Below are 27,187 nucleotides of genomic sequence, written 5' to 3'. Positions count from 1 at the left end.
AGACAAACGGCAGATCAGATAGACAGTGAATGCTAAAGGGCCCCGCGTATCTCAAGAATACAAAGGTTTCAATAGACTGCAACATAGATTTAAAAAAAAAAAATGATTGGAGTAAGAAATTAAGAGTAATCTCAAAGGGTCAGGATGACCTATAGCCATCATGCTTCGTCTATTGTCGTGCGCCGTCCGCAAACTTTTCACATTTTAAACTTCTTCTCAAGTTTCACCAGTGATATTGAGCTTAAACATGCCTGAAATGATCCTGAGATGATCCTGACCAAGTGTTGTTATTTCTCGGGCCGATCCGAAATCCAAGATGGCCGTCATCTTGAAAAACACATTTCAAACTTCTTCTCCAGTTCCACTGGTGCCATTGAACTGGAAATTGGTGAGGATGTTAAGGAAGGGGAGCCAACAAAGTGTTGTTATTTTTCGGCCTCGTAAAAACTTTGACATGGCAGCCACGGCGGCCATTTTGTAACATGATTGTACAATCATGGTTTTCCTGAGCAACACCTATTTCAAAATTCTTCTCAACTTCTAACAGTGGGATTCAGCACTAACTTACCTGAAATGATCCTGAGATGGACTTACCAAGTGTTGTTCATTTTCTGCTTGGTCCAAAATCCACAATGGCCGCCATGGCCAATACAGTGCCACTATACTTGCTACTGAATATGTATACTACAATAGTACAAGGGTCTTTAGAGTCAGATGACCGTTAAGGCCCTTGGGCCTCATGTTTGTAAGTGCCATATCTTTTTTTTGTTGTTGTCATTTTTCATCTGATAATCATAAAACTTGCACATTCTGTTTCAGTGGATCATGCACTTTCATATTTTCACATTATAAATACCAGGTAGGTACTACTCTATCAGTGGACTATTTCACTGCATGACAATTTTCAAGGTAGTACAGTGGTCCCCCTATTTACGACCACTCTCAAGAACGACCACTCCTTGTATGCGACCAAGTTTCTTGTTCACCAACGTTTTCCAACGATAAAGTACCCCTTCTAAACGACCACCCCGCTAACCCGACCAACGACCGCTAAATCATGCCCCAAAAATGTGAAATGTTCTTTGGTTTCCCTCTCGTGAACGACCAAGATTCTGGCAATTTTTTTGTTAAAACATAAAAATTTTAAAATAATAAAGCGTGTAATGTCCAGCTTATTGATATTCACAGACCCATGTAAGAGTTGACACATTGTATTGACAAGTTGTTTATACAGCGCAAGCGATAGTCAACTTTGAGCGCACTGGGCCATTAATAATTATGATAACGATGTGTTTACAATCAAGATAATTACTCCTACCTTTTGAAGACAAGTAGTTTGTGATTTTCACGAGTACAATTTATTGTGGTATCTGTATAAGATTGTGTATGTACATTTGTATATACATGTATATAATGTAACATGTGTTTATGTGATCTTTTACCTCAGACAGATGACAAAACTCTCAAGAAAGACCACCCCCATTATAAGACCATCTGATGCCTGTCCCATAGGTGGTCTCATAAGAGGGGGAACACTGTAGTATGTGTTGGTTACTAGAAGTTCTGACTGAATGTATCGGAGGTAAATATCTTTCATGGTTATAGGACGACAAATTGAACAAATCACAATGACATTAAACAAACTTGGAATATTTTATTGTTCTTAAAAATTAACAGTATTATAATGAAGATTAAAATACATTCTTCACAAATCAACAGATGTATCAAATACATAGTTATAATTAAATTATTAAAACTCCATAATGTTTTGTCATGGTAATAAAATTCACAAACCCTGATTCTTACATTAAGTACTTTCTCTCTGCTTTTAGCAAGCTCTAAAATTACTTATTCGAGGAAGAGACATAACAAAAACATGTTAATATCGACATTCATATGTATATATTTTACTTTTTAATTGATGAAAATGGACAATCACAACCCGAATAAAATATTGTATACAATTTGTATCTAATAGACAAACAATCACCTCATAATATTATTTGAATATAAGTTCTCTGATTATTGTAATAATGCATTTACATTAAAACAAGACATGGTACAGTCATTAAGGAGAGACGGCTTGACTTCAATCAACATCATAGACCACGCCCAGTTGTTTGCGGACCTCGTCACTAATGCTCATTACCATCTCACTATGGCGATGGGGCATGGCCTCACATTCCAGTTTACCTAGAATGTAAAACTTCCTGATTGTATTAATCTGATACAAGTTTGAGGGATGATCTAGCTGAAATCAATGTTAATGATCAAATATCATTTGATATTTCAATCTTATGATTTTTGCATCCAGTGATCCTTAAAGATCTTGTATCAGTAGATAAACCATGGGTAAAGGTCAATCAGATCACTGGTGTTCAGACAAATTTCATACATTAAGATTGATCAATATACAATTTATCTTAATGAGTCCTTTTCAACAGTATTGCTAAAGATGGTAAACTATTTATAGTTTTTCTTGTTTTTTCTCTCTAGAAATTCTGTCCCATCAAAATTCTATGAGTACTGGACTAGGGATTTGTATGTAGATTTATCACTGTGTTAATTTAATGCGTACTGTACATATGAACAGATGTGAGTATCCACGATATAATGTATACTTCAATTGATAGTGCCATGGGGAACAATCATGGCGAAAAAGATCCTTTAAAAAGTACATTTAAATGGTTTTGTTTGTTTGCTGGGTTAATTGCACCATGAATAGTCAGGGTCATTCTGAGGCGGGGGTCTCCTTGTAGTAGTTGGTGACTAACTCACCGAACAATATAAGAGAGGCCCATCGAATGCCATTCAGAACAATAAGGGTAAAGTGTCTTGCCAAAGGACACAACCACAGACTGACAGGTTTCTCAGCTTCCCGAGAAACACAAATTGACACAGAAACTGACTGAGATATCACAGCCCTTTAAAGAAATAGAGATTACAATCGGATTACAGACCACAAATGAAGACGATTTGAACAGTCTGTCATCATCCGATGATGGGCTAAAAACTGTCAGATATATATCATGGAAATTCTTGCCAAGATTGTGAGTTTTTTTGGACTGAATTAGATTTAAATGAGACAATTATATGTTCAGAATCTATACTTCATGTTTGGAATTTCATTATTTATAAATTCTTTCATTGTGCTTTATTTTTAGACAGTAGGTGAATTTAAGACACTCTGTTTAACCCTGTCTTTTTATAAAAAGCTATAAATGTCCATCTTACCTTCAAGAATGGCCCTGCGGGTGTGGTCTGCCTCGTACCTCATTCCTCCACTGTTGTCAAAGTTATAGGGCTGCCGCCCCTCGGGAACCTCGTTAGTGACAACACCTGACGGGAATACAGCCTTCTCTGGGCACCAGAACCGGTCAGGTAGCTAACACAAATATGTTGGTTTTATCTTTTTAATCTTAATTAATATATCCAGAATATTGTAAAGAAAAAGGAAATGAAAATTATTTCTTTCGAAACAACACTGAAGCATGAAGTAACAATTTTCAAAATTGCTCCTGAAAACTCAATATTTCCAGCATCTTTTCTTTTAAGTATGAAAATGTTAAATGTATTAGACTGATATGTACACAAATTGAGTGTGTTTGATCTCGGTAAAATGTTAAATGTATTAGACTGATATGTACACAAATTGAGTGTGTTTGATCTCGGTAAAATGTTAAATGTATTAGACTGATATGTACACAAATTGAGTGTGTTTGATCTCGGTAAAATGTTAAATGTATTAGACTGATATGTACAAAATTGAGTGTGTTTGATCTCGGTAAAATGTTAAATGTATCAGACTGATATGTACACAAATTGAGTGTGTTTGATCTCGGTAAAATGTTAAATGTATTAGACTGATATGTACACAAATTGAGTGTGTTTGATCTCGGTAAAATGTTAAATGTATCAGACTGATATGTACACAAATTGAGTGTGTTTGATCTCGGTAAAATGTTAAATGTATTAGACTGATATGTACACAAATTGAGTGTGTTTGATCTCGGTAAAATGTTAAATGTATTAGACTGATATGTACACAAATTGAGTGTGTTTGATCTCGGTAAAATGTTAAATGTATTAGACGGATATGTACACAAATTGAGTGTGTTTGATCTCGGTAAAATGTTAAATGTATTACACTGATATGTACACAAATTGAGTGTGTTTGATCTCGGTAAAATGTTAAATATATTAGACTGATATGTACACAAATTGAGTGTGTTTGATCTCGGTAAAATGTTAAATGTATTAGACTGATATGTACACAAATTGAGTGTGTTTGATCTCGGTAAAATGTTAAATGTATTAGACTGATATGTACACAAATTGAGTGTGTTTGATCTCGGTAAAATGTTAAATGTATTAGACGGATATGTACACAAATTGAGTGTGTTTGATCTCGGTAAAATGTTAAATGTATTAGACTGATATGTACACAAATTGAGTGTGTTTGATCTCGGTAAAATGTTAAATGTATTAGACTGATATGTACACAAATTGAGTGTGTTTGATCTCGGTAAAATGTTAAATGTATTAGACTGATATGTACACAAATTGAGTGTGTTTGATCTCGGTAAAATGTTAAATGTATTAGACTGATATGTACACAAATTGAGAGTGTTTGATCTCGGTAAAATGTTAAATGTATTAGACTGATATGTACACAAATTGAGTGTGTTTGATCTCGGTAAAATGTTAAATGTATTAGACTGATATGTACACAAATTGAGTGTGTTTGATCTCGGTAAAATGTTAAATGTATTAGACTGATATGTACACAAATTGAGTGTGTTTGATCTCGGTAAAATGTTAAATGTATTAGACTGATATGTACACAAATTGAGTGTGTTTGATCTCGGTAAAATGTTAAATGTATTAGACTGATATGTACACAAATTGAGTGTGTTTGATCTCGGTAAAATGTTAAATGTATTAGACTGATATGTACACAAATTGAGTGTGTTTGATCTCGGTAAAATGTTAAATGTATAAGACTGATATGTACACAAATTGAGTGTGTTTGATCTCGGTAAAATGTTAAATGTATTAGACGGATATGTACACAAATTGAGTGTGTTTGATCTCGGTAAAATGTTAAATGTATTAGACTGATATGTACACAAATTGAGTGTGTTTGATCTCGGTAAAATGTTAAATGTATTAGACTGATATGTACACAAATTGAGTGTGTTTGATCTCGGTAAAATGTTAAATGTATTAGACTGATATGTACAAAATTGAGTGTGTTTGATCTCGGTAAAATGTTAAATGTATTAGACTGATATGTACACAAATTGAGTGTGTTTGATCTCGGTAAAATGTTAAATGTATTAGACTGATATGTACACAAATTGAGTGTGTTTGATCTCGGTAAAATGTTAAATGTATTAGACGGATATGTACACAAATTGAGTGTGTTTGATCTCGGTAAAATGTTAAATGTATTAGACTGATATGTACACAAATTGAGTGTGTTTGATCTCGGTAAAATGTTAAATGTATTAGACTGATATGTACACAAATTGAGAGTGTTTGATCTCGGTAAAATGTTAAATGTATTAGACTGATATGTACAAAATTGAGTGTGTTTGATCTCGGTAAAATGTTAAATGTATTAGACTGATATGTACACAAATTGAGTGTGTTTGATCTCGGTAAAATGTTAAATGTATTAGACTGATATGTACACAAATTGAGTGTGTTTGATCTCGGTAAAATGTTAAATGTATTAGACTGATATGTACACAAATTGAGTGTGTTTGATCTCGGTAAAATGAATTTTAGCAACAGTGACATTCAATATTCAAAATGTATTATATAATCATAAGTGTACAGAATGAACAACACAAACCATGTGTTCTATTCATAAATTTATACCTCAATATTGGCCTTTGTGCCGTGAATACTGGCAGAATTCTGCACAACACAGGTACGACCAGAGTAAGCCAAGCTGGCCATCCTTCCTCCCTTGTACTTGAGAATGATGCATCCTCCCTGGTCCACTCCTGCCACATCAAAATTATTTCCAATTTTGAAATTTTACATTGTATTGATATTTTCATGTACAACGAGCCTCACATCCCTTCCATACAGGTTATCCTGGAATAGCTCTGACTTAACTGGCAAGAAAAGACATTCACTTTGCAAATTGTACCCACCATTAATGATCCTTATTGGTTCTATGTCAGACTGATCTCTCTCTTTTCCCTGCTTTCTTCATAATCTGATTACAAGAATAACCTACATGTGAAGTTTGAGAAGCATCCCTCTAGTTCTTTATATTAAGAAATAGCAATAACAAACTTCAATCCACAAAATCCAAGATGGCCGTCTGTCGGCAATTTTGTTTTTCTGACCGAAAATCTAAATTGAATTGGCACAACTAAGGACCAAGAGAATCATACACATTTGAGGAATATCCCTCCAGTACTTTTCAAGAAATAGCGATGAAAACTTAATCATTTATCAAAATCCAAGACGGCTGCCTGTCGGCCATTTTGTTTTTTCTGACCAAAACTCTGAATTAGATTGGCACAACAAGGGACAAAGGGAATCTACAAATGAAGTTTGAGGAATATCCCTCAAGCATTTTTCAAGAAATAGCAATAACAAGGATTGTTTACGGATGGATGGATGACAGACAGACAATGGACGCAGGGAGATTTAAAAAAGCGACATCATATTTTCTGTAGCCTACCATACATATCACAAGATAAATATAGCTCAGTTCAAACCTACCCTGTATATACAGTACTGACCTACCCTGTATATACAGTACTGACCTGCCCTGTATATACAGTACTGACCTACCCTGTATATACAGTACTGACCTACCCTGTATATACAGTACTGACCTACCCTGTATACAGTACTGACCTACCCTGTATATACAGTACTGACCTACCCTGTATATACAGTACTGACCTACCCTGTATATAGTACTGACCTACCCTGTATATACAGTACTGACCTACCCTGTATATACAGTACTGACCTACCCTGTATATACAGTACTGACCTACCCTGTATATACAGTACTGACCTACCCTGTATACAGTACTGACCTACCCTGTATATACAGTACTGACCTACCCTGTATACAGTACTGACCTACCCTGTATATACAGTACTGACCTACCCTGTATACACAGTACTGACCTACCCTGTATATACAGTACTGACCTACCCTGTATACAGTACTGACCTACCCTGTATACACAGTACTGACCTACCCTGTATATACAGTACTGACCTACCCTGTATATACAGTACTGACCTACCCTGTATATACAGTACTGACCTACCCTGTATACACAGTACTGACCTACCCTGTATATACAGTACTGACCTACCCTGTATATACAGTACTGACCTACCCTGTATATACAGTACTGACCTACCCTGTATATACAGTACTGACCTACCCTGTATATACAGTACTGACCTACCCTGTACATACAGTACTGACCTACCCTGTATATACAGTACTGACCTACCCTGTATATACAGTACTGACCTACCCTGTATATACAGTACTGACCTACCCTGTATATACAGTACTGACCTACCCTGTATATACAGTACTGACCTACCCTGTATATACAGTACCTGACCTACCCTGTATATACAGTACTGACCTACCCTGTACATACAGTACTGACCTACCCTGTACATACAGTACTGACCTACCCTGTATATACAGTACTGACCTACCCTGTATATACAGTACTGACCTACCCTGTATATACAGTACTGACCTACCCTGTATATACAGTACTGACCTACCCTGTATATACAGTACTGACCTACCCTGTATATACAGTACTGACCTACCCTGTATATACAGTACTGACCTACCCTGTATATACAGTACTGACCTAGCCCTGTATATACAGTACTGACCTACCCTGTATACAGTACTGACCTACCCTGTATATACAGTACTGACCTACCCTGTATATACAGTACTGACCTACCCTGTATATACAGTACTGACCTACCCTGTATATACAGTACTGACCTACCCTGTATATACAGTACTGACCTACCCTGTATATACAGTACTGACCTACCCTGTATATACAGTACTGACCTACCCTGTATATACAGTACTGACCTACACTATATATACAGTACTGACCTACCCTGTATACACAGTACTGACCTACCCTGTATATACAGTACTGACCTACCCTGTATATACAGTACTGACCTACCCTGTATATACAGTACTGACCTACCCTGTATACAGTACTGACCTACCCTGTATATACAGTACTGACCTACCCTGTATATACAGTACTGACCTACCCTGTATATACAGTACTGACCTACCCTGTATATACAGTACTGACCTACCCTGTATACAGTACTGACCTACCCTGTATACACAGTACTGACCTACCCTGTATATACAGTACTGACCTACCCTGTATACACAGTACTGACCTACCCTGTATATACAGTACTGACCTACCCTGTATACACAGTACTGACCTACCCTGTATATACAGTACTGACCTACCCTGTATACACAGTACTGACCTACCCTGTATATACAGTACTGACCTACCCTGTATATACAGTACTGACCTACCCTGTATATACAGTACTGACCTACCCTGTATATACAGTACTGACCTACCCTGTATATACAGTACTGACCTACCCTGTATATACAGTACTGACCTACCCTGTATATACAGTACTGACCTACCCTGTATATACAGTACTGACCTACCCTGTATATACAGTACTGACCTACCCTGTATACAGTACTGACCTACCCTGTATATACAGTACTGACCTACCCTGTATATACAGTACTGACCTACCCTGTATATACAGTACTGACCTACCCTGTATATACAGTACTGACCTACCCTGTATACAGTACTGACCTACCCTGTATATACAGTACTGACCTACCCTGTATATACAGTACTGACCTACCCTGTATATACAGTACTGACCTACCCTGTATATACAGTACTGACCTACCCTGTATACAGTACTGACCTACCCTGTATATACAGTACTGACCTACCCTGTATATACAGTACTGACCTACCCTGTATACAGTACTGACCTATATACAGTACTGACCTACCCTGTATATACAGTACTGACCTACCCTGTATATACAGTACTGACCTACCCTGTATACAGTACTGACCTACCCTGTATATACAGTACTGACCTACCCTGTATATACAGTACTGACCTACCCTGTATATACAGTACTGACCTACCCTGTATATACAGTACTGACCTACCCTGTATACAGTACTGACCTACCCTGTATACAGTACTGACCTACCCTGTATATACAGTACTGACCTACCCTGTATATACAGTACTGACCTACCCTGTAAAGTACTGACCTACCCTGTATATACAGTACTGACCTACCCTTATACAGTACTGACCTACCCTGTATATACAGTACTGACCTACCCCTGTATATACAGGTACTGACCTACCCTGTATATACAGTACTGACCTACCCTGTATATACAGTACTGACCTACCCTGTATACAGTACTGACCTACCCTGTATACAGTACTGACCTACCCTGTATATACAGTACTGACCTACCCTGTATATACAGTACTGACCTACCCTGTATATACAGTACTGACCTACCCTGTATATACAGTACTGACCTACCCTGTATATACAGTACTGACCTACCCTGTATATACAGTACTGACCTACCCTGTACACATGGTACTGACCTAATATACAGTTAGCTAACCTACCTTCCTCATTCAGTACCCCATCAGCTGTTATTTTCTCAGGCATCTCATCAAACACCATACAAGCCAACTGTATAGTGTATATACCAATGTCCAGCAGACAGCCTCCACCTAATGCCTTCTCCTTAAGTCGCGGAACATCCTTGATGGGAATTGCAAATTTTGCCGTTAACAACTCCACATCTCCAAGATTACCAGATGCAATCTCAGCCTTTATCTTCTGATATATAGGGAAGCATCTGCTCCAAGTAGCCTGCAGATGAAGCAATGCATTTAAGTGAAAGATTTTTTCGTTTTATCGAGTTCAAATCAAATTTTATCTGACACAATGTAAGTTTCTGTTGATCAAATATCTTGAAAAATAACCCATAAGTATTTATGGGTATTCTCTTTCATTTTAATGTCATTTAGACGGTTCCTTGTTTCAATTTTTTCTCATCAACTCCATATACGTGAAATCAAAGAGTAACAAATGTAGTATTTAAACTAAATTCATTGCAGTTTACTGTTATTTCTGCGGTTCCTTTTTAACCACAAAACCATTTCTGAGTTTCATTGGCCTATGGAACACAATTCATTAAGTGACAAATCACTGCATCACTATTTAATCACTAAGAATCATATATTCACAAAATTGTGCTGACATTCAAATAAACTCTCTGCCAAAGTTTAGAACTTAATGTATATTTTTTTCAATATTGATGTAAGAGTTCAGAGAAAGATATTTTTAAGTTCATAACTTGTGTTTCAGGTACCTGGTAAAATGATTTGATTAATTTGGACCAAGTTTGCAAATTTAATGGCAAACAATACTTTTCATGACAATATAAACTGTTAATAATTTTACTGGTACAAAATTTAATGTGCACTTTCATTAACCAAATGAACACAAAAATGTTACCTCCATAAAGTAGAGTTTCTTTTCCTTGGCGAGTTGTAGAACAAGTTTGGCCTGTTTCATATTAAGGGACATTGGTTTCTCACACAAGACATGTTTCCCAGCATTCAGCATCAGCATGCTCATCTCCACATGGTTTATGTGTATGGTCCCAATATAGACAATATCTACAGAACCACAAAATAATGTATGGTCCCCTTGTAGACAATAGAAACACAAATAATGTATGCTCCCCATGTAGACAATATCTACAGAACCACAAAATAATGTATGGTCCCCTTGTAGACAATAGAAACACAAATAATGTATGCTCCCCATGTAGACAACATCTACAGAACCACAAAATAATGTATGGTCCCCATGTAGACAATAGAAACACAAATAATGTATGCTCCCCATGTAGACAACATCTACAGAATCACAAATAATGTATGGTCCCCATGTAGACAATATAAACACAAATAATGTATGGTCCCCATGTAGACAACATCTACAGAATCACAAATAATGTATGGTCCCCATGTAGACAATAGAAACACAAATAATGTATGGTCCCTATGTGGACAACATATACAGAATCACAAAATAATGTTTGGTCCCCATGTAGACAACAGAATCATAAACAAGAGGCCCATGGGGCCTGTATCGCTCACCTGGTTGGATTTGACCAAATGTCAAATAATGTTCATGTTCAATTTGTTAATACATATACTCTCTAAGGGACTGAAAGACCCTACAGATTATTTTTACAACATGATTGTGCTTAAAGAAACTAAGTCTCTTAGGTTGGGGAAAGACCCTTGGGCTTATTTTTACATAAGAATAAGAATTGTGTTTATCCCTTAACGTGCAGCGATGCCATACATAGTTATGGGATGGAGGGTCAAAGTAACCATTTTTGCAAAATCTGTTCCCCTTTCACCAAGGATATTTCTGAACAAATTGGGTTCAAATCCATTCATAACTTTATGACTAGTAGTGATTTAAGGAATTTCCTCTATTTCCCCTATTGGGCCCTGCCCCTTTGGCCCCTTGGGGTCAGAATAAAAATTTATACAAACTCTTTCCCCCTTCCCCAAACGATGTTCCTGGCCAAATTTAGTTGATTTCCATTTAGAATTTTATGACTAGTAGTGATATAAAGACAAATCTCTATTTACCCTATTTGGCACCATCCTTTAGGCACAAAGGGTGTCAGAGTCAATATTTATACAAACTCTTTCCCCCTTCCCCCAAGGATATTCCAGACCAAATTTGGTTCAAATCCATTCATAACTTTATGATTAATAGCAATTTAAAGGATTAATCCCTATTTTCTCTATTAGGCCCCGCCCCTCAGGCCCCTGGGGGTTCAGAGTAAAAATTTATACAAACTTGGTTCCCCTACTCCCAAGGATGTTCCTGACCAAATTTAGTTAAAATCCATTTAAAACTTTATGACAAGTAGCGATTTAAAGACTAATCTCTATTTCACCTATTGGGCCCCGCCCCTCAGGCCCATGGGGGGCCAGACCAACCCGTTTATACAAAATTGGTTCCCCTTCACCCAAGGATGTTACAGACCAAATATGGATCAAATCCCTTTATTCCTACAGAAGAAGAAGGATTTCAAGAATTTGCTATATTTCCCCTATTGGGCCCCGCCCCTTAGGCCCCTGGGAGGCCAGACCCACCGTTTATACAAAATTAGTTCCCCTTCACCCAAGGATGCTTCAGACCAAACATGGATCAAATCCCTTTATTCCTGCAGAAGAAGAAGGATTTTAAAGAATATGCTATATTCCCCTATTGGGCCCCACCCCCCAGGCCCCTGGGGGCCAGACCCACCGTTTATACAATAGTTTAGGACTAGTAGCGATTTAAAGGAAAAGTTGACGGACAGACGACGTACGCCGCGCCATGCCATAAGCTCACCGGCTCTTCGGGTCAGGTGAGCTAATAATGTATGGTCCCTACGTAGACAAAGGCATCATAAATAATGTATGGTCCCCATGTGGACAATAGAATCATTAATAATGTATGGTCCTCATGTAGACAATAGAATTAGTGCTCCAGAGAGCCTGCGTGAATGTGTATTTACACACAATTCTTCGCAAATAATGCAAGTAAAATACTCCTAATTGCATCAATAACGCAGGCAAAATCCAGATACTTGCATCAGACTCGGAATCCAATTTTTGGCAGATTATAATTCAATCACAGTGACGCTTGTCAGATAAGCGTGTTATTGTAAAGCATTTGTATGATCATGAATAGTAACAAAAAATGGTGCTTTCCAAGCGAAAACCACTGTGGTTATACATTTCTACATGCAGTTTTCGCAGAAGGGAATAAAGTCTGAAAAGGAGTCGAAACACATCTCAAAGAAATAACAAGTTATAGGTAGGAACAATTACTGAACTTTATCTAAACACGAAACCTAATCATAATGTTACCCGAACATGACGAGAAGTATTACTATTAGGTCAATTTTTTAGATGGGCCGTGCATGTATGTAATGATTTTAATTTGAAATGTATGTTACGTTTTGATTTCGAGAAAGACAATGCCTTTATAAAATAGAGTCCAAATATTCAACAATGTAACAAGAATTTTTAGATCCATTTTTCTGCTATTGCTAAATACGCTTGAATTAAATAAAAGGCAACAAAAATATTAATTTTTGTTGACTTGTTATATATCCTTAGGCTTGATATGTGTATTGCAACATGAACTCTAAACTAACCTTCCATATCAATAGCAAATGTATTGAAAATTGTGAGAAGTAAAAGTTATATATTTCAAGATAAAGGTACACTCCACTTTCTTAAGATTATGAGTGAAAAAAAACCTCACCATTTTCTTAAGGTATGGTAAAAACCCCACCTGTTCAAAAGTTATCTGGAGCACTGCAGAATCATAAATAATTCATTCAAGATTCATTCATTCATTCATTCATTCATTATGGTCCCCATGTAGACAATAGAATCATAAATAATGTATAGTCCCCATGTAGACAATAGAAACACAAAAAATGTAAGGTCCCTATGTAGACAATAGAAACACAATTAATGTATGGTCCCATTGAAGACAATACAAACACAAATAATAGATGGTCCCTACGTAGATAACATTTACAGAATCACAAAATAATGTATGGTCCCCATGTAGACAATAGAATCATAAATAATGTATGGTCCCCATGTAGACAATAAAATCATAAATAATGGATGGTCCCCACTTAGACAATAGAATCATAAATAATGTATGGTCCCCATGTAGACAATAGAAACGCAAATAATGTAAGGTCCCTGCGTAGATAACATTTACTGAATCACAAAATAGTTAATGTATGGTCCCTATGTAGACATTATCTACAGAAGCACAAATAATGTATGGTCCCATTGAAGACAACATTTACCAAATAATAAAATAAATAATGTATGGTCCCTTAGTAGAAAACATCTACAGAATCACAAAATAATGAATGTATTGCCCAAATGTAGATAATACATTGAACATGTTGAGTAAATTCTGTATGAACTTGTCACCAATGTTACATTCTGTTTATCACACAATCCCCGCTGCCACTTGACACCCCGAAACACAGTTTGGTGAGGATTGGATCAGCAGTTCCTGAGATTAGCTAGTTACATTACATCATATTTATAGGAATACATTATGTGAAAAATAAACTTCTTTATACAATGGGCGAATCTTGTTTTCGATTGGTATGTTTTTTCCTATCTAGACAATTGTATGGCATATATCAATTGTGACAATATAAATTATTATGTCACAATTGTGTTATAACATGGATGTTCAACGACGTTTATAAAATGCCTGGATTACATGGTAGTATAGGTTAGTTATGTTATAATTATGTGATAAGTAAAGTTATGAATATTTGCATTTGGAAGCATGCACACTCTTTGCAACCAATTTATGATCATGCACCCAAAATAAACATGCCACACAATGTCTCACTACTGTACAGATTATGTATTGTCTGTCTATGTAATGGCCTTGATTTTAAGTTATTAACCAGACAAGAGCATCTGGGATGGACAAATGACCTTTTCCTTTGACCTCAATGTGACTTTCACTTGTCTTTAGTTTGGTTTGGTTTATTTTGTTAAACGTCCTATTAACAGCCAGGGTCATTTAAGGAATCCAAACCCAAAAGGAATATGTAACACACTGCTTTGCCATCCAGCCAGTATAGAATATATTCCATTTCCTGTCCTTCACTGGGTCAAAAGATATGGCCCAAACAGAGTTTGACCCTTTACCTCAAAATGACCTTTACATTGTGTACTTGACTTGAAAATGAAGGGGGCCCCAATAGATCTATGAGTTAAGAGTGCCAGCTATTTTATATTAAACCTCAGGGTGAAGGTCCAAGGAGCATGGTTCAATGCTCACCACTCATTATCGGTATAACTATACCACACACACAATTTACCCTTATTGCTCTGGATGGCTCTCAGACTAGGCCTCCAAGGTGTTGTTCAGTGAGGAAGTCATCAACCGACATCAGAATCCTCGTTACGATTTTACTTACCGACATCAGAATCCTAGTTACGATTTTACTTACCGACATTAGGATCCTTAGACAGTGCTTCATAAGAATCATAGGTGACCTTTGCTCCAAACTTGTCACCAAATTCCTTTGCACTCTCCAGTTTCCTGGCGGCCACTGCCACTACCTATGCAATAAGATGTTCTGTTATAGGGGATCTTACATGAGCCGAGTTCAGTAACCTGGTCAGATATGCCACAAGCATTTTAAACCAGTGGTATATGGCACTGTGACATATCAAAGTACCAGACTCATTTGATACAGTTCAATAACACATAGTTCCAAATGTAAGATTCTTTTATAAAAATCACATAACTCATATTTAGGAGGATATAATTGAAAACTCGTAAATCATAATATACAGGCAGATTTTGACTTCAACTATTCTCTGCAGAGACAATTGCGTTCCATCATGAATTCATTGCATTTTATAACTTCATAAATAACTAAGTATGTCACAATAATATTATTACACTTGTGTCATTTGATATTCATGACATGGTAGAACAGGCCAGTATATGATAAAATTGTGTTTCATACCCTCATTCCTAAACACATTAAGATAATGCATCAAAATTGCGGTGTTCACACAAAAAAAATACTATTCTTAAAACGACAAGCTCCTAGGCAATTATACAAAAGATACTTTCAAATGAATGTGAATTTTAAAAAAAATTAAAATTGATAAAAATATACAGCAATTGCTGAATAATGAATATAAGTAAGAATTGTCTGCATGTTCCCAGAATAAAATATTTTACCCCAAGGTCAGACCCCCAAATAATTCATAATTGACATGCCAATCTGGTGTTCAGACCCCCCCCCCTCCCCGTGTTGAATATTCTTATTCGTGTTACAGGAACATGTCAAGCCACAGTGTGGTTTGTGATATAACATGAAAACAGTGAATCTTACATGAATTGTGCCAAAACAGCAGATTCACAAAAAAGTAGTTAATCTTAGATAAATTGTTTACAAGAGTTATTTCCCTTCTGATTGTGAAATTGTCGGTGTTTTATGGATTTGGAATCCATGATGTAGGATGCTATAGCAAGCTGTTTTAAAGGTTTAGAAAGATTGTGAGGCCATAATGCAGGTTGGGCAGTCATTGAGAATGTTACATTACCGTTGTCAGAAATCAGCCATAGAAACCCTGACAATGGTCGCGCTAAACAATGCCATGTGGTTTATTCTGTTAGTCTTATGCATCCATTATGCTACCCCTTACGATTTGTATAGATTTTGGGTCAAGTTGACTTATTCATATGTAAAGTGTTTGAGTAGATGGAATGTTGTTTAACCTCAATTTGTTTTACCAAATTCACAAAGAAGAATGGTAATTTTCTCTGGTCAACATCATCATCTCATTTAAAGCACATACAGTCCAAGGGTATTATGAAATTCATTAAGAATGGGAAATTTTCTCTAGAGGACAACAATAGCTCATAATAATCATATTCAGTGTGTTTGTGTATGGTTGTTTTATTATCACCAATCTTTAGAGTGGATGACATTTGACATTAATTACACGGCAGGTGTTGATGATGAAGGCTTGCTCTTCCTTAACACCTGGTCTTGCTCTCATACCTTATTAGAATCTCCATGTAAATCTACATTTTTTTCAGATTTCCCTTGTTTTATAGATTTTGAGTTAGTGATGTAGTTTTTTTTTGTCGAAGTCTAATTTCCGTTTTTTTCTTAAAGATGCTTTAATTAAATTAAATTTTCATTTCAACCACAGATTAGAACTTAGTTTTAAACTTTCTATTTAACAGATTTTACCAAACACATTTTTCATGGTGCCCAGATAGTATCATCAGCCAAATGTACCTCATGTTCCCCCTTTGGTAATGTAGACATGGCAGAGCAGAAATCGTTGGAGATCTTCCCAGCTCCACAGATTCCCCATCTTAGACATTTAGTGGCCATATTTCACTACTGCAAAACAAGATTAATGAGAGATGAATTTAATGGAATATTTTTAATATTGTTTTAGATGTAATTAAGCTCAATTAGAATGGATCCAACTTGAAATTACTTCTGTATTCTATTATATTTGTAGTTACCTCCCCTGCTCCTTAAAGTGTATCCGTAACGAAAAACAATATTCGAATATGTTATTCTATGTAACCATCAAAGAAGAATGTCGCAAACCACATCGAAGTAGGCGATTTGTACCTGTCGGTCGACTGCTAATCAGCGTATCAGTCAGTCAAGCTGATTTGGAACTCTTCAGTCTATGACGTCACAGGTTTAACGGAGCAACTAAAATGGTGGCAAGCAGTATAGACAGCATGAGATTTGAGGTTGATGACTTTGGCGAATATTGCCGACAAGAAGTTGGAATCCAACAATATCAGTTTGAGCTTTAAAAAAATTTTTTTTAGTGAAATGAACTCCGATATACTGCTTGGGTAACATAGACTGATGTGTTATACCAGGGACATACAGATGATATACACGATCCAATAATCGGTCAATCACCAATAAATGTATATTGGTTATGTGTTTACTATTTCTTATGCATTACTATAAAACGGAACACAGCATCAACATTTTCTAAAATAAAATAATGTGCCATTTCATTCGCAAATTAATATTCAAATAAACATACCAACAATACAACAAATCTGAGCTGGATACTCTGGTTTGTGAGACAAGATGATACACACGTACAGTAAACTTATGCATTGCATTCTATACAAAACCTGCTTTTAGTCATGAAGGACACTTAATTCAGAATGTAGATCATGATCTACATTAGACTAAATCTCTCCCATATGAAAACCAGTGTTGGAGCCTACAACGTACTTCTACATATACATATTTTATCCCTTATTTTACATGTCAAGGTCTCAGGGATTACCGACGATGAAATGCTTGAGAAAGATATAATTAATATACGATCGTTGTCAGTGAAATTATATAAAAGTGCTTCACAACAATTATAATATAATGGATAGTTTAAGTACAGGTACATATCATATGTACTTATTTAAACCATAATTTTAGCTCAGTTCTTTTTATGATAAAAACATACAATTTAGTTCATCATGGCTTATCATAATTAATACTAAAACTTATTAAACTCGCAATGATTAAAGTGTATGATTTTTTTGATTTTTTTTTTGATTTTTATTTTATTTATTTTTTAATTGTAATTATCGTGAAGCGATTGAGATCCTTGTGACTTTACTTTCCATTCTTGTGCACTACAGGTGTCTGTGATTTCTGGCGTTCTAATTGGCACACGCCGATAATTGCTTGTGGGATGACGCGTTTGGTTTCCATGCACTTCAAAAAAGTTCCGAAGATATGCTTTTACTGGTTGTACGTAAATTGAGCTTGAATTTGGTTAAAAATTGTGTTTATACTACAAGGATACATTTTCAAGTTGTTGAAATAAAACACATTATTAAATTATTTTGGAATTCAGTGAGTTTCGTTTTCCCTACAAGCAAAAATTTGTATCTCAAAGGTTTGCCTATAGAATAATTAACCTAAGTTGGCTCATTCATTTACCCATGATGTTGAAAATTTACTCTATGAATCTTGTCTGGGAGTTACTAATCTCACATGGACAAGTTTTATCAAAATCGGACATAATTATCCGAAAAACACAAATAGCGGTATCTTCAAGTGGATTTGCAACGTATCCATTGCTGTTTTGGCTAGTAAAAATTCTAAATTTTCAGCATTGATTTCACACCATGTATGAATTGCATTTTAAACTTCTATTACTAGAAGTATTATAACCGAAATCAATATTGGTATGCAACAAACCATGGCCTTATAATAAAGGCGATATGATGTAAAGGTCGTTGCATGTTATAAACGGCCCGTTTAAATAGACAATTATTCAAGTTTCACATGTTATATACGACCCATTATAATAGAAAATTAGTAAGATGATACACGTTGTATTTGGCCCGTTATAATAGAAAATTAGTAAGAAAGTCGGACTTTCAGCATTTTTAGTTTCATCCTAAATCCCATTTTTTAAGCTTAACATATAGCAAATCGTTCCGGGTACACTTTAAAGTTCTCACTACACTTTTTTTGTGATTATATGTGATATTTTGTTTATCAGGCAATAAGCAATCATAAATGTGTCAATAGTAACCTATTCAAAAGGAAAATTCACAATTTTTACCATTAGTCTACCATGGTTAAATCACTATAACTCTGGATCAAGGGAGATAATTTAGTTTTGATAGAAACTTTTTTCTCTCTAATTAGGTATTGTAGGAATCATGTGATCACTGATCACCTATGTATTTGTATGGTATTCCAGAATGTCCACACTGAAACATATTTGGAGAGATCTGGTGAATAAAATACAATATAATACATTTGAGTAATCTAGATTAGTAATGACGACTCAATTCAAAGAGTGGAAAATGGAAAAAACGAAAATTTATATAAGCTAAAAAATCTATTATGATGATAAGACATATCATTTTTTTACTCAATTGAAACTCATTAACAGAGATATACATATAGCATAATATATATACGCTTCATTATACTAAAAATATAATATTCATAACATCACAAAGGTATTCAATATGGTGTCTGACAATATTATGTCATATTTTGATAATATAAGGTCGTAGTCAGTATCTCTGTATATTTACTATCACTCTCAGCTTGTTGGAGGTTTTTGTTATGTGACATTATAGTGTTTTGTTTTAGAGTGAGGGTACGTGATTTCTAATAGATGCACACAATCTGCAATAGTTTTGGTAATGTGACGTCATATGCGCAGAAATGCACTGCACAGCGGATTTTTCTTTTACCATTCTTTACTTTCGTGTTTAGCGGCAGTTGGGAATGTGATTTCGTACACCCTTCAAATGTGTGATTCTTAGTAAATAAGGCAAATATAAGTATATGCAGATTTAATTCAACAGAAATGTTTTTTGAAAGAAACATGAACTTTTTAAAAAACATGTCACTTTTTGTGATGCCATCGACCCATTCTGTTGGAATACAGCAACTACTATATATATTTTTATAAGGATTATCTGGCTGGAATTTGTAATAAACAATTTTAAGCTCCATACAGTTTTTAAGACCAAAAAACAAACAATTATGTCAACCATTTTCGGAATAATGAATGCTCCCTACGATTTATGCCCTGTCGATGATTGGGCTTGTTACGTCAATATATGGTGTTATTTAAATTATTGGAGCTTCTTATTAAAACAATTTTGATGAAAATGGTAAAGAATTATCTTATTTCAATTATCTCAAAATTATCATAGGTCAGCTGGCTAGATTATATTTCAAATTATGTTTTTAAGTTACCTTGGTCCCATTCTGCAGACGACAAAATGCAAATTCTAGTTACGTTTTGAATACGAGGTTATTCTGAATTCTATATTTAGCATCACCGAAGAGGGACTATGGTGGTGGTTTGCCGTCGGAACGTTTTTAAGCCTCCATCGCAGGCGATCGATTGAAAAATTCGAAAAAACATTTTATTGTACACTACGAAATCACTTCCTGTACGAAATTACGTACCCTTATGTTTAATTATTCCCCTAAAATTGACAATCATTCATCTTTTTTAATCAACTCCACTGGAAAGTGGAGATGCAAAATCAAGGAGGTCCTTAGGCGTAAAGTCTTCTTAAAGCCCGAGGACTGATATAATAATGGACTTGCTATAGTTCTTTTTATAAATTTTTTAGAAAAATGTTTGAAACGACCCCTCCAAAATGATGTCTGTTATCAGTAGTTTTTGAGATGACCCCTATGGTAGCAAGTCAATTGTCATTTTTCAACGCTTGAAATACATGGCATACAGTTTTCCTAGTACAAAATAATCACAACATTGATATGAACTCCTGCAGGCATTAAACATATTTGTTGTATTTGCGTTTGTGTAGTTTCACAACTTGAAATGCACCCTTCCAAGGTGTGGGCCGTTTTTACCTCTGCAGTCGATGTCACGGATAAGCTTGAAAAAGATCTCGTTTGCAACCGTTATTTTGGCGTGAGTTACGAAAATTAAAGATGGCGACGAGCCGTCGCTCCATGCTCCAAAATGAACCAAGTTCTCCGTCTCACAACGATCCTGGTCGAGATTTATTTGAAGCTTGTAGAAATGGAGATTTAAACAAAGTAAAGAAACTAGTAAACCATCATAATGTGAACGCGAAAGATACTGCTGGAAGAAAGTCGACCCCTCTTCATTTCGCTGCAGGTTTGTCTCCATTCCCACCTTGGAATGATGTTATTGTTTACATGTTGATAATTTAGACTCCCATATATGTTATATTTACGCCATTTCACTCAACGATATTATGTTATGATAATAATACTGTATGATTATTTGTGAAATAACACGATACGAATTCGTTATGATAAATTGTTGATAAGAAACGGCAACAAAAGGTCCTGAAACAGCTGACACGTACGTAGCCGTCTGGAGTCGAAACTTGACACGACCGTGCCGATATAACGACTAGTTATATTAACAATGATTCGTCTAACCTTGTCATACGAGTTGACTTGGAACGTATTACATAATATACATCACTTGATTATTTTAGTACATTGCTTTTGTTTGTTATTCACTAACGACCAATGAATAACAGAAAATGCTTTTGTTTTAATTTCAGCAGTTTTTATATTGAATACAAAACACTGACCTAATATTTCAGTATTGAAACCGGTAAAGACTTCATAGAGGATGTATTTACTACATTATTAATTATCAGTGTCTCGAAATATAATAATTATTGTTTTAAAGTGTAAGAAACACAAAACTGATGTGGAGGCAGTGCTGCACATGCACTACTCGCTTTCCTGTTGCATATATCCCAAATGAAATCTAGACCTACCTATATAAAGGATATTTTATTGTTTCCCTTTGTATACATGTATATCATACAGGTATTTCATGATCATCGGTATGACAGCAACCCGATTTATAATGATGTAGAGAATTGTAAATGGCCTATAGTAGCGATCCCTCCTGAAAAATACACAAAAACTCATCTTAAACTAGACAACGCCACCAGCAAACCCTTAAAGCCACATACTCCCGAAGAAACATGTATCAGTGTTTACATTTTGAGGTTTTTTACAGTTTTCGGACTTGATACATTCCTAACACTCTATCGTGAATCAGAAACTGAAAGAAAATGTGTGTTTATGAAAGTATACGGGGAATTCCCAAAAGTAATAACAGTACTCTCTGAAAATTAGTCCCACAATGCAATGGTGGGTTTAACAGTTTATCCGAAAGCGTGGACCTGGGAAAACGCAGACAGATTCTGCCAAAAAAGACGCAAAAGAGAGTGGAATCGGCAAAACCCAAGTATTTCCTTAGGAAAGGAAATAATTTGTCAACTTCACCGATATAAAACTAGATCAATGTTTTGTTGTATGAATATTGCTACATTTTAAAATTAAGTATTTTAATGTAAACTATATATATGTTTGTTTATTTTGTTCAGTTATTACGCGAAGATTCTGTTAGTATGTTTAAATGAAAGCATTATTAGGCAAAGTTCACATATGCTCAATATGTAAACAACAGCCATGTGTGTAGTTTATGTGCAGCGCACATTGTTATAGCCTCGTTCTCAGCTCCATGACAAATCTCTCAATAAATATAAATGCGGCGAGTTATTTTTATACACTGATGTCTCGAGGACTCCCCTGGTCAAGCATCCAGGCCAGTGGTCATTCTAATGTTAGGAGAGCGTGAATGAGCATCTTGGATTGCCATTATTACATGGTTGCAACTAGAATTTAAGGTTGTTTGGGAGTATGTGGCTTTAAAACCATTGGAACTGATTGTGACATTTTTAAGAACCGTTTCTTCCCCCGCACAATCAAAAACTGGAACAACCTTAGTCCCTTGTGTGGAAAATCAACAAATTAGAAGCATTTAAAATTGTCCATCATCATGAAAAACTATACTAACTTTGCCCCCCCCCCCCAAATTAAAGATAGTGGTCCAAATTAAACTGAATAAGCTTAATTACTTAAAGGTAAATTACAATACATTTTGCACTTGCCAATCGGACAACTAGTCACCATGCATTCAAGGTTAAATGTCAAAGATCAAACATGACCACTGACGCAACAATCTTAAACTTGATGTAGTGCTTCCTTACTTAAAGTGCATGCGCATGATAATATCATTGCTTCTCAGGTCTGGAGGGTCAAGGTCACAGTTACTATTAATTACTGTAAATAGAAAATTTGTTTTTTAATATGCAACAACTTTCAGGTCACCTTAGACAAAGTCTGAAGTGACCTTTTCTAATAGCCTTTTGTCTGTCGTGCACCATCAGTCTGTCATGCGTCCATAAACAACTTACATTTTCGACTTCCCCTGAACCAATTTTGATGAATTTTTGCAGAAAATTTCTGTGGCCAAAGGTCAACCAAAATTGTGAATTATATGGTCCCACCCCCCAGGGGACTGAGGGTGGGGAAAAATTGACTGAAATTTCAAAAATCTTTTTCTCAAAACCTAAGTAAGGTGGAAACAAATACTCTTCATAGGTGGAAGAGTCTTAAGGTGCTTTTCAGATATGAATTTCATTACCCTTGGGTGTCGCGTTTGCCCCTAGGGAGGGGATAAACTTTGACTATCATTTGTTTTATTTCTATTGGAATTCATTCTAATTTGGTTAACATGATCAGCATGGGATGACAATTTGTTGGTATGCACATGTTGGCCCTGACTAACCCCTGGGGGCTGATGAGTGGGACCAAAAAAGGTCAAATTAACTAAATATTTCAAAACTCAGGTGACCGTCTTTTGCTTTGGACCATCATTGATATCAAACATTACTTTATTTTTACTTTGCTAAATAGATCTATGTACATAATCTTTTGTTTTAGTGGTCTAGATCATCAAAGTTCAATTTTGTTTACCAAACTTAATTATAATACAATGCTTTTTATCAAAATTTGCTTTTATATATATATGAGATTGAATTATAAGTCTAATTTGTCCAATGAAAGTATTGACATTACTATTTCTAACAATAAAAGCAAGACTTGTAATGATTTTTTTTAATTTCCTTTTCTCCTAGCTACCTATTAAAAAATGATAAATTCTTGAAAATGTTCTCAGTATAAAAATGTCACTGAATTATGCTCAGAGTGCAGGAATTTTTCATCTATTAGTATACATTTTTTCTGGGGGAGACTCCCCTTACACTCCTAGCGGACGAAACGACCCCATTCCACATTTTGTACACCTATCCTCACCTCGTGACATCACTAACTCTCCTAGCCTAGACTGTATGCCTTTGGGAACAGATCCAAGCATTCTAGCCATTCTTAATTTTCATAGACATCGGTCCCCAGAACTTGCAAGGAGAAATCCTAGATTAATCACTGTGTGAAATCAACCTCTGTAAAGTTTTTGCTTTATGAAGTGCTTACATGTTACTTTTCATTACTAACAGGATTTGGAAGAAAGGACGTTGTTGAGCATTTACTGGAGTGTGGAGCTAACGTCCATGCTAAGGACGATGGCGGCCTAATTTCTCTGCACAATGCATGCTCATTTGGACATGCAGAAGTGGTGCAGCTCCTGTTACGGAATGGTGGTGATGCAAACGCCCGTGACAACTGGAACTACACCCCACTACACGAGGCAGCAATCAAGGGGAAGATAGATGTTTGTATTGGTGAGTACACATCTTTGAAATAATCTATGTATATCAAAATGTTTTGGGATTTGTTTTATTTTCTTTCTTTTTTCTTTTTGTAAAAGCATCCATAAATATTCTAATAGACAGTTTGAAATATATGAACTATACATAAAATTTTAAAATATAAATGTCATAAAATTAAGAATTAACTTTTTTTTTATAAAGGAACAATTATGAAACAAGTTATATACTTATTAATCAACCTTGCTGACCTGGTTGAAATTGTTCATTGTCAGAAATGTGACATAGTTTTTAAAAGCCATATAGAAGTATTGAACCCTAGTTGCCTAGGTGATAGGCGAGTATGATACAGTGCTAACTTATAATTATCAGACCACTCGTTGTCTTGCATTCATGCATAATTGAATGATAAAAAAATTCCAGCCATTGTACATACCATTACGCATGAAGACATTAAATAAGAATTACATAGTCATACAAATTTTAAAAATATTTTCTTACCATTCCATATTCTAAATCAAAGGATTTTGATTTTTTTTTATGAATTTCATCAATTGATCCATTATTATACTGCATAATTGAAAGGATTTGAAATTATAAGATCACAAAGGGGAAGATATCAAAAGCTCAAAAGGGGTATCAATAAAAATGTCAAAACTATAATTTACACTAGGTAAGGGTTGATAAGAGCATTGAGGCATCCTGTTGAGCAATAACTGTCACTGGCTAATACAGAAATTTATAAACTAGGCCTATGGCCATGTGTGTATGGGTGTCCTGGTACATGGTCAATCACACTCTACAACCTGATGTCCACTGACTCAGCTGTGTCAGAAAATATACCCTCATTCCTATATATCTTGTAAGCTCATTTAACTATGATGTCACTAGCCTCAGCTAAAGGTGTTCTGTCTGAAAAGGCAGGACATAGTAATGGTTGCCTGGGGTATAGTTAACAGAGATGTCAACAACTTCTCAACAATGATCTATAGAAAAGCATGGCAGTGATTACAATCGGCTGTATTGGTGCAAGCTAATGGCATTATGACACTGACTGATTTTTTAAAGTGATCTTTAAAATCATAGTTAAAGAAGAAGAAAATGGAATAAAATTGGAAAGAAGAACTTCGAAAAAAAAAAATTGAAAAATAATTAGAAGCTTCATATTGATATAAAAGAAACAATAATAAAGATAGTTATGAGAAATTCACCTAAAAATTATTTGGAAAATGTCACTTTATCAAAAATAAGTACTAAGGTTGGAATATGGGGAAAAGTATGCTTGTGCTTAATCGGGAAAATAAAATGTTTTAAAATCAATATAATAAGTTCTCATCACAAACTCATCCAAACAAAATTAGCCATGATTTAAGCATTCATTATTTAAACCTAATCTGTCAATCAATACATGGTGATCACCTGATCACTACAAATAGTGATAATACATAGCTAGACAGCAATGTCTGTGTCCACTAATATCCTATTAAAAATACCTTATTCGTGTTGCTTAATTGAGTAATGTTACAACAATGACATACTGGAAGTCAGTGATGTAATCAGCTTTCAGGCCAGAGTCAGTAATCTGATTAATTATGCAAGAGCTGTGTTGTCGTGGTCAGGCCATGAAATGTCACTCAAAACACTAAAACACTGCCTGTGTTTTAAATCTAATTGGGTCATCCTGCTAATTTCATTTCCACCTGGCACTAGTTCAGCTCCAGTGGTGTGCGTTCAGGTGTGACAGCAAATTGTTTACCTAGAGTTAGTGACACTTGTCAGGCCCTGTCCACTCTGTATTGACAGGGGTGTACTCCACACTGATCCAGTACCTGTTTAATACCATGATAATGTAGTTTTTAGTCCAAATTATAGAGGCAGTATCTGTCTAGTTTAGAACCCCAAGGGTCTATAGTATACACTATTTGGTTCAGGTCAGGTGACCCAGGTTTCTTGTGGTCAGTCTTGTGCAGCAGCTGGCCTGTGGTCAGTGAGTTGAATTAGCCCCCTGGTGAGCTGTGTTATGGGTTTCACACTCACCACATGTGACAGGGGTAGTGCATTGGAGTAGATCTCAATTTGGACAGGGGTAGTCCATAAATGCTGGAGCGCCTAACTTGTGAGGACATACATATATATATACCCACTGTCCTCATTTCATTGTGTTTCCTAGAATTATTACTGCTTAAAGAACTGTAATCTTATTTTATGGATAGACATTTGTGTGATTTTATCTGGAAACTTGAATGAGGAAGTGTGGTGTGGAAAATTAAGTATAGTGCAATTCTGATTTATTTATTGGATATATAT

The 27,187-nt window shown here is 35.5% G+C and overlaps 2 protein-coding genes across 5 annotated transcripts in view; one reads left to right on the top strand and one right to left on the bottom strand.

Annotated features, from left to right (window-relative positions):
- Positions 1-1,629: 1,629 nt before the first annotated feature.
- LOC117339534 (trans-1,2-dihydrobenzene-1,2-diol dehydrogenase-like) lies at positions 1,630-26,655 on the bottom strand. Of its 4 annotated transcripts, none has more exons than XM_033901195.1 (8): positions 26,637-26,655; positions 17,058-17,165; positions 15,243-15,354; positions 10,670-10,833; positions 9,772-10,021; positions 5,887-6,014; positions 3,235-3,385; positions 1,630-2,193 (listed from the first exon to the last, which is right to left on the bottom strand). In XM_033901195.1, the coding sequence occupies exons 2-8, from the start codon at positions 17,154-17,156 to the stop codon at positions 2,090-2,092; spliced, it is 1,008 nt and encodes a 335-aa protein (XP_033757086.1). In that variant the 5' UTR covers positions 17,157-17,165; positions 26,637-26,655; the 3' UTR covers positions 1,630-2,089. The 4 variants fall into 4 exon arrangements, with proteins under 4 accessions (XP_033757086.1, XP_033757084.1, XP_033757083.1 ...); XM_033901193.1 differs by lacking the exon at positions 26,637-26,655 and adding an exon at positions 21,168-21,186; XM_033901192.1 differs by lacking the exon at positions 26,637-26,655 and adding an exon at positions 17,406-18,254.
- Positions 21,209-27,187, top strand: part of LOC117339533 (poly [ADP-ribose] polymerase tankyrase-1-like) — a 33,172-nt gene continuing 27,193 nt past the window's right edge. Inside the window, exons 1-2 of the mRNA XM_033901191.1 lie at positions 21,209-21,438; positions 24,671-24,895. Of these exons, the coding sequence (XP_033757082.1) occupies positions 21,249-21,438; positions 24,671-24,895 (415 nt within the window). The 5' untranslated portion in view covers positions 21,209-21,248. The remainder of the gene's footprint in view (positions 21,439-24,670; positions 24,896-27,187) is intronic.

This window comes from Pecten maximus, chromosome 12 (genome assembly GCF_902652985.1).
Source record: "Pecten maximus chromosome 12, xPecMax1.1, whole genome shotgun sequence".
In the NCBI taxonomy this organism is placed as follows: Eukaryota; Metazoa; Mollusca; class Bivalvia; order Pectinida; family Pectinidae; genus Pecten; species Pecten maximus.
The sequence above is the reverse complement of the archived record's forward strand: the minus strand, read 5'-3'. Positions and strand labels throughout refer to the sequence as shown.

Excerpts from the sequence above, each read along its gene's own strand:
- LOC117339534 (XM_033901195.1), bottom strand. The coding sequence starts at position 17,156 with ATGGCCACTAAATGTCTAAGATGGGGAATCTGTGGAGCTGGGAAGATC. Across the intron at positions 10,022-10,669 it reads AGAAACTCTACTTTATGGAG|GCTACTTGGAGCAGATGCTT; the intron begins GTAACATTTTTG and ends CTTCATCTGCAG. Across the intron at positions 2,194-3,234 it reads CCGCAGGGCCATTCTTGAAG|GTAAACTGGAATGTGAGGCC; the intron begins GTAAGATGGACA and ends TTTACATTCTAG.